This window comes from Sabethes cyaneus, chromosome 3 (genome assembly GCF_943734655.1).
Source record: "Sabethes cyaneus chromosome 3, idSabCyanKW18_F2, whole genome shotgun sequence".
Classification (NCBI taxonomy): Eukaryota; Metazoa; Arthropoda; class Insecta; order Diptera; family Culicidae; genus Sabethes; species Sabethes cyaneus.
This window is the reverse complement of record NC_071355.1, coordinates 57,310,624-57,319,535: the sequence shown is the minus strand read 5'-3', so window position 1 is coordinate 57,319,535 and position 8,912 is coordinate 57,310,624. Positions and strand designations below refer to the sequence as shown.

Here is an 8,912-nt window from a genome sequence, read left to right as displayed (position 1 = left end):
GCCGAGTCAGACCACTCGACCAACGAGCCGTTAAAGTTAATTAGTTCTTTTCATGGGCTGAATAGCCCTGTAAGGTCTATGTTATCTTTTATCTCTAAAAGTTATCAATAGACGAGTGTTGACGTAGACTACGAGTTATTGGTCAAGGCAATGAACATCAATAAAGTTAAGCGGGGCAAAAGTACTTGTTGCGGGAGATATATGAGGAGTTCTTCTAGCGATGATCAAACGACGTTATTTGCTTATGATCAGCTTAAAGCTACAAAGAATATTTATTTTAGGCTAAGTTCACTTCTAGATTCATATTATTACTCACATTTCAGTCTCCGTACAGTTTTTTATCTACACACAACAAAGTTCTTTTTAGACTTAAGTTTTAACTTGTTAGCCTATAAATACCATGTAAGTTTTAATCTCGATTTAAGAATATAAATATAGTTTACCTTTAACGTAAGTATAATTCGAAATTAGAAATGTAAGTTTAATTTTAATTAAAGTTCCTTTTACTGCAATCGAATCTCTGCTATCGAAATGATTATGGTTTGTTTACAATTCGTTTATGCTCATTTATGATCCCACTTTGACAGTGTTACCCAGTCAGTTGCGCATAGATGCTGGGTCACGCTTACTCACTAGGGTTGTTCACGTACCAGGGGCTGTTTACAAACAACGGGCTGTTGCGGCGAACATCCTCCCCCCCGTGTCGCCTTAACTTCCGGTTCAGCGTCACCAGATTCTTCTACGTCCAGCACAGCCAACTTTGTAACAGGTCTCTTCAAGATTCCTGCCGACGTCTTCACTTCTGCGCGACGCGTTACCCCATCCTTTCCAGGTACTGTATGGATCACTCGTCCACGCAACCATCGGTTCCGAATGTTCCCGTCCACCACGAGAACGAGATCTCCCACTTTTATCGGTTTGACGTCTCGGAACCACTTCGTACGTCTAACGATAGTTGGCAAGTATTCAACCACCCAGCGCCGCCAAAAGTTATCCAGGGTATGCTTCACCATGTTCCAGCTACTCCTCAACGCTATACCTTCGTCCGTTGGTAGTTTTACTGGATCTCGGACGCCACTGGAGTGTAGCAGCAGAAAGTCTTTAGGGGTTAACGACGCATGGTCGGCCGATTCGAGAGGAATGAATGTCAATGGCCTAGAATTTATCATACTTTCCGCCTCTACCAGCACCGTTGCGAACGATTCATCGTCCAGTTTTCTTACTACCGGAACACATCCAAGCGCAGATTTTACAGCTCGAACCATTCTCTCCCAGCAGCCTCCCATATGAGGAGCAGCAGGAGGATTAAACCGCCACTGAGTTTGGGCATTCGTGAAGGTACTGCCCAATTCAGAGTGAATCCTCTTAATTTCATCCTTCAGATCCCGGCCCGCCCCAACAAAGTTTGTCCCATTGTCGGAGTAGATTTCCTGTGGAGCGCCTCGTCGTGCTACAAACCTCCGGATCGCCTTTTTACAAGCATCGGTAGACAAACTGGACACTACCTCAAGATGGATGGCTCTGATTGTGAGGCAAGTGAAAAGGCACACCCATCGTTTAGCTACGCTTCGTCCGACCTTTATCGAGTACGGTCCAAAGAGATCTACGCCCACGTAGGTGAATGGACGTACACACGGTTCCAATCGCACCGCTGGTAGTGGTCCCATTTTAGGAGCAACTGGCATTGTCTTGTATACACGGCACCACACGCAGCGTTTTCTGGTCAAACGAACTTCCACTCGCAATCGTGGAATGTGGAATCTCTGACGAACCTCGTTGACTACGGTCTCATCGTTGGCATGACCGTACTTCCAATGGTAGAAGTCCAGCAGCAGTTCCGTAATCCGATGGTTTCTCGGCATGATGATAGGAAACTTCGAGTCGTAGGCTAGAATTTGCGCAGCAGCAACTCTACCACCTACCCTTAGCACTCCGTACTCGTCAGCGAATGGTGACATCTTTACTAGGCTACTGGCCACGCCTATTTGCTTCTGTACCCTACTTCCTTCCGCATTCTGCTTTAATGTCGCCACTTCGTCTGGGAACGCTTCAGACTGCGCGATCAACCACAGCGTTCTTTCCGCTTTCTGAATCTCAGCACTAGTCAACCCAACCGTACCTGTAGATCCAACGTTCTTCGATGCACGCAGGCTATCAACGTAATGATGAACGTATGCTATCGACCGTAACATTCTTTCGAATCGTGAAAATCTTGCAGTCTCCACTACCGATTGCTTTACGAGATGACTGCATACGAATGCCTCGCGTAACTCCCTGTCGCTTTCATCTGTGCCATCTTCCGGAACCGTCGACCAATTTGTACCGCTGCTGTTGTAAAGAAATTCAGGTCCCTGGAACCAACGGCTTTCTGTATTGCACGAAGGGCCCTTTCCCCACTTTGTGGCTTCGTCTGCCACGTTGACCTTTGTCGAAATCCACTGCCATTCCTCGATGCTTGAAAGGCTCAATATTTCGTCAACTCTGAAAGCGACGAACTGGCGATACTGACGGGTGTCCGATTTTATCCAGGAACAAACCGTAGACGAGTCGCTCCAGAAACAGGTCTTTTTAATCTCTAGTGAATGATTTTCTACGATACTTTTCCGCAAACGAGCTCCTAGCAACGCTGCCATCAACTCCAACCGTGGAATCGACACTCCTCGGAGTGGTGCAACTTTCGTCTTCGACGAGACAAGCGAAACTCTGACTTGCCCTCGATCCATTATGCGAAAATACGCCACCGCAGCAAACGCCTGAGCACTCGCGTCTACGAATATGTGCAGCTCGAGACTTTTGAAGCTTTCCGGATCGTAACCTGGAAAATAACACCGAGGTATACGTAGTCCGGTCATGTTCCTCAATACTGCCAACCATTCAAACCAGCGTGTAGCTATCTCCAAGGGAATATTGCTGTCCCAGTCCGTTGCACTTCGCCAAACATCCTGAATTAGGATTTTTCCGTGTACGACAAATGATGCTACCAGCCCTAAGGGATCGTAGATGCTCATGACCAACCGAAGCATTTCTCTCTTTGTCGGAATCGTGCCCCCATCTAGCAGAATCCGCACCTTCTCGCAAAACTGCAGTGAAAATGTGAAGACATCCTTCTCCGGAATCCACGCCATTCCAAGCACTCGTTCGAATCCAATGTCCTGCTCCGGTAACATGGCTTTCGATGACTTCTGGCTTTCTTCACCTAGCTTGTCTAGCACGCTCCTGTCGCTCGACATCCAGTTGCGGATGTGAAACCCCGCTCGCTTATGCACCTCGATTACTTCTTTCGCCACCGCGAATGCTTCCACTGCCGTGTCAAAACTATCTACGTAGTCGTCCACGTAATGCCTTGTTTTTACAGCTGCCGCCCCTCGCGGAAGTTCTGCTTCTTGTTCTATCGCATTTAAATTCTTCACATACTGTGAATGTGCTGGCGAGCAAGCTGCTCCGAATATCGCGACGTCGGACACCATCGTACTCATAGGAAGCTCTGGGGAATCTCTATACGGGAATAACAAAGCGCTGCGATCCTCTTTCCGAACGAGCATTTGCAGAAACATTTCTTTAACGTCCGCTGATACCGCTACCTCTCGCTCTCGGTATGGAAAAAGTACGGACAACAACGGAGTCAGAAGATCGGGACCCTTAAGCAACATCGAATTTAATGACACACCTTCAACCTTCGCCGCTGCATCCTAGATGACTCGAACTTTCCCTGGCTTCTTTTCGTTAACGACAACTCCAATCGGCAAAAACCAAGTCCGTCGCAGATCAAACTCTTCCATTTCTTTCGGCGTCGCCTCATGTATATAGCCTTTGACCTTGAAGTCCGCTATTTGTTGCCGAACGCTATCGTAAAGATCGGGATTCCGTGACAAACGCTTTTCGAGGCATCTGAAGCGTCTTTCCGCCATCGGTCGGCTATCGGGAAACTCTATATAATCGTACCTCCAAAGCAATCCGATCTCAAGCTTTCCACTGCTGGTACGGTGCGTGGTTTCTTCCAGAATCTTATACGCTCGCTGCTTTTCGACTCCTTTCACAGCTGGGACAACGGCAACACCTAGACTTTCGACGTCAAAAAACCGCTGAACGTAGTCGTGGAGATCAACATTGGTAGGTTCAGCATGCACGTGGAGCTGCCTTTGGGAGGTGCTTGCTTGCGCTTTCCGCAAACTCCCACATACTGCCCACCCAATCCTGGTTTTTGTTGCGATCGGCTCGTTCAACTTGCCTTCCCGCAATTTCAAAGTAGCCAGTATATGACAGTTGTTCTGCCCAATCAGGATTCCTGGCACAACGGATGAGAAACTCTTCACCGGAAGCTTGCTTAGATGAGCAAATCGTGTAGCGAGCTCTTCGTAATTCGTGGTCTGTTGCGGTAAACCGAGGTTGTCGACAGTGTATACTTCGGATAACCGATATCGCTTACTACCACTAACTTCCGATATCTCCATCGTTACAACTTCCGTATCAACAATAGTTTTCTTGATGCCTCCAGTCCATTCAATACGCAAGGTTTCCTGTTCTCCGTTGACACCGAGTGCATCTGCGATCGACCGCTCAATGAGTGTTACCGACGATCCATCGTCGAGGAACGCGTAGGTGTTAAACTGCCCGCTTTTGCCAAACAAAGTAACCGGGAGGATACGAAAGAGTGTCGATGACGAGAGTTGACGATGAACTGTTACCACCGCACTGGTAGTCTTCGAAGCTGCCGGCGGGTCGAAATGGAGTAAACGGTGATGTCGCTTAAAGCAGTCGTTGATCCCACAGATCTCCCCTTTGCAGGGCCACCGTGCGTGCGATGTGAGGCAACGAGCACAGAGCTTATGGACCTTCACTGCCTTCCACTTGGCATCTAAATCCATCCTTTTGAACGAAGAGCAATTTTCGATTCGGTGACTGTCGACGTTGCAAACTGCGCACGATTCGCACCCACTCGTGCTAGCACTAACTTCTTTCTTCTGTTCATAACTATTACCGGTTTCTTCTTCCTGACGACTCGTGTTCGGTTGATCCGTGGACACGTGCGCGTTGACAAACGATCTTTCGCTTGGTCGGTTCCGCTCATCTTTCGCTGATTTCTGGGGAATGGTTGCAAGCTGCGTCACGCCGCTCGCAGCTGAGGATATTTTCGCCATATAGTTACTAAATACCTCCAAGTCGACTACTGGAATTTGTTCCTGATAAAGCGCCCAGTTGAACTTCACCGTTGCTGGTAGCTTATCAACCAGTTCTTGGAGGAGGATTGGATTTGCGAGATGTCGTTCGAGCCCCACTGCTTTCAGGTGTCCACACAAATTTTGAACCACCAGCCCAAAACTGACTAGTGTCTCAAACCGATCTGGTTTCGGAGCAGGGGTTGCCCGTACCTTGGCAATCATATTATTCACGATTTGTTCTGGGCGCCCAAACAACTGCTGCAGAGTAGACAAGACTTGGGGTACTGTCGACGGATGGAGTAAAAAGCTGCTAACGGAGTCCTTTGCACTGCCTTTCAGGCTTCGCTGCAAACGCAAAAGATTTTCTGCGTTACTATACCCGCACGAGTCCGTTGAATGCTGGTAGCTGCTTATAAACAGCGGCCAATCGATCGGATCACCGGAGAAAATCGGAAGCTCCTTGGAAACGACTTGCCTAGCAGCTAGTTGGTAAGGGGATGGGCCACGGTATTCGCTTACATAAGGCGGAACTAAACCCTGAGGTATCAACTGCGGATGAGTGTTTTGCACGTACGATATGGAAGGAATCCCCCCTGCAGACACTCCAGGCAAACCACTAGTCATAGAAATCGGAGCAGGAGGAGGGGGTAAAGGAGGGTTTACATCATTTTCATTAGTTAAATCAAACCATGACGCCGGAGGAGGGGGTAATGCAGGAGAACAACCCACTTCTGATGACTGACCTTCGTTTCGATTGATAAACTGTTGTACCTCGTCATGCAGGTCCCAATACTCCTTCTCCGCTTCATTCTGCAACCGCACGGCTTCGTGTTCTCGCTGACGGCCCGCTTCAATCTGGAGTTGTAGCTGCTGTTCCGTAAGACGCATACCCTGAACTTCGCTTTCTAGTTCTACCAGCTGCAGCCGAAGTGCTTCGCATTCCCGATGACATCGGGTAAGCTGATCCCGCAAATCTGCTTCCGAAGTACGCATCCGCTTCTTTTCCTCGACGAGTGTCTCAACCTGCTTCCTTAGGGCTGCTTGCTCACCGTCTTGTTGTTTGATCTGGTTCTGCAAATCGGATTCACAAAGACGCATCCGCTCCGCCTCCTTTACGCGTTGTTCATGAAGAGCTTGAACAGTACCCTTCAGAATTGCGTTCTCTTGATCTCTTTGTTTGAGCTGATTACGCAGACCTGCCTCTAATTCGCAAGCACGTTTCAGCTCATCAGTATGCAGCACTTGCATATCTGTAATCTGGTTCACCAGCTCTGTTTCTCGCTTTCGTCGTGTATCGATATCAATTTTGTGGGTTGCCAGCAGCTCCTGGACACCCCACTGTTTCGTGTTAGCTTGCTGATGTAGCTGCAGAGTATTCCGCTTCCTGAGCTCACCGGTTTCCACGCTCCAACGCTTGTAGGAGCAGGGGCCAAGACCATGACTTTTCGGAATTGCGCCCGTTGACGCTGGTTCATCTATCATCGACCATAGGTCCGCATACGGTTGTAGATCGACGATAGGTAATTCGTCTGATCCTACTTTAGCGGCGCCTTCCTGGTCGTCTTTAACCACCATGTTTCCCACGGTCTGTGGTTTCGAATTTGCCTCTGTTACCATACCATTTTCGTCTACGGGATTAGAAGCTTCGGGGACAGCTGCTTTTAGTGGTGTTGAAGAAGGATGCACTTCCTGCGGGTTTTCCAGAATTGTATCCTCGGGTTGATTAGCGCTCGCAGACGTCGATGCCAGAACGATATTTTCACTCGCTACCGCCTCGGTTTGCTTTACCCAATTTTCTAACCGTTTCGTACTTCTCCGAGTGCTCCGCATACTGCGTACACTTCCACCTTCTTCCTCGTCATGCCGACTCAGTAGCTCATGCTTCCGAGCCAGGAACAATTTTTCGCGCTCCATTCTTTCCTGAAGCTCACGTTCGTTTAACGCACGTTCCTTTGCAACCCTCTCGCGGCTTAAATCCTCCAAAAGCTTCTTCTCTTCGTCGAGACGCTGCAGTTCCCGGGCTACTTTTGCTGCACGAGCACTAGATGAGCTGGAGATCCCGCTTACCTGGCTCGAGGCTGGTTTCGCTATACCAGAAACGTCACTCCGCATGCATGGTACACATAAGAAAGTAGCCGAACGTACCGTGTCCGTATTCACGTTCGCACAAGTAAAATGGTACCAGCTACTGCACTTCAAACACTGTACCATATATCGCTCCGAGTTATTTGGCCGATCACAACCGGCACAATCATGCGACTCACCTCCGTCATGGTCTACTATGGATGCGATGAATGAATCTTCCGATGAATGATTCGACACTTTTTCTTCTCCACCACTCGGATTGAGGTTAGCATTCTCCTGCTGAGCCCTCGTTTGCGACCGAGTTTGTCTCACATTTGCCTGTGAATTCATCTTAATTGGATGAAATCTTTAAGAATTGTTGCGGGAGATATATGAGGAGTTCTTCTAGCGATGATCAAACGACGTTATTTGCTTATGATCAGCTTAAAGCTACAAAGAATATTTATTTTAGGCTAAGTTCACTTCTAGATTCATATTATTACTCACATTTCAGTCTCCGTACAGTTTTTTATCTACACACAACAAAGTTCTTTTTAGACTTAAGTTTTAACTTGTTAGCCTATAAATACCATGTAAGTTTTAATCTCGATTTAAGAATATAAATATAGTTTACCTTTAACGTAAGTATAATTCGAAATTAGAAATGTAAGTTTAATTTTAATTAAAGTTCCTTTTACTGCAATCGAATCTCTGCTATCGAAATGATTATGGTTTGTTTACAATTCGTTTATGCTCATTTATGATCCCACTTTGACAGTGTCACCCAGTCAGTTGCGCATAGATGCTGGGTCACGCTTACTCACTAGGGTTGTTCACGTACCAGGGGCTGTTTACAAACAACGGGCTGTTGCGGCGAACAGTACTAATGAGGTATAAGTTTATCTATTTTCGACGTAGAATTACGCCTTTGTTTACTATACTGGGTAGCACTGGCGATGAACGATCGTAGCTTGAAAGACAACATTTTCGTTGAAATCGGAACCGCTAACCAGGAAATTAACGTGAAGGAATTTCTGGAAATCCGTATGCTGCCTTTCCTGAAGAAACACGATTATTCCGTGCTGTTTTGGATGGATTTGGCATCCTGACATTAAGGAACAAAGGCCATGAAGTGGTATGCTGACAGCAACGTGTAGCTGGTGGCCATAGACAAGAACCCTACCAACTCAAAGCACTCCATTCATCCTAATATTGTGATTATTATTTAACTTGAGGGACGATGCTCCTGGCTTATGAGGAAAAATAATTAATTCAGTTTTAGAAGCATTGGAAAACATTTTCCACTTTTGCCAAGCATTTAGAGAAAATATCCAAGCTTTTCTGCAATCGACGACATGTGATACGAAGACATTTTCCTCTTACGGAAATGCTTATATCGGCGCAGAATAACGACTTAGTGCAGCTAGCCGGTAATTTACGAAGTTCAGATATGTATATGTTGTACAGGATTGGGCCCAGGATCAAGCCTTGGGACACACCTGCTTTAATCGCGATCGACCAGTTAAATAATTTTGTAAAATTTTTACAATGTAAATTGGAAAATTAAATTTATCAATTTTGTGATTAAACCTTTATGCTAAACACTGTAGTATGCATTTTTTATGTCTAGAAGATCAACTTCTGTAGAATAGCCATAGGCTTTATTAGCTCGTATCATATTAGTAACTC

The 8,912-nt window shown here is 46.7% G+C and overlaps 1 protein-coding gene across 1 annotated transcript; it reads right to left on the bottom strand.

The window, feature by feature from the left end:
• Positions 1 to 632: 632 nt before the first annotated feature.
• Positions 633 to 3,554, bottom strand: LOC128739605 (uncharacterized). Its single transcript, XM_053835100.1, has one exon. It carries the CDS (start codon positions 3,552 to 3,554, stop codon positions 633 to 635), a length of 2,922 nt encoding a protein of 973 aa, XP_053691075.1.
• Positions 3,555 to 8,912: the final 5,358 nt, after the last annotated feature.

Excerpts from the sequence above, each read along its gene's own strand:
- LOC128739605 (XM_053835100.1), bottom strand. The coding sequence starts at position 3,554 with ATGTTTCTGCAAATGCTCGTTCGGAAAGAGGATCGCAGCGCTTTGTTA.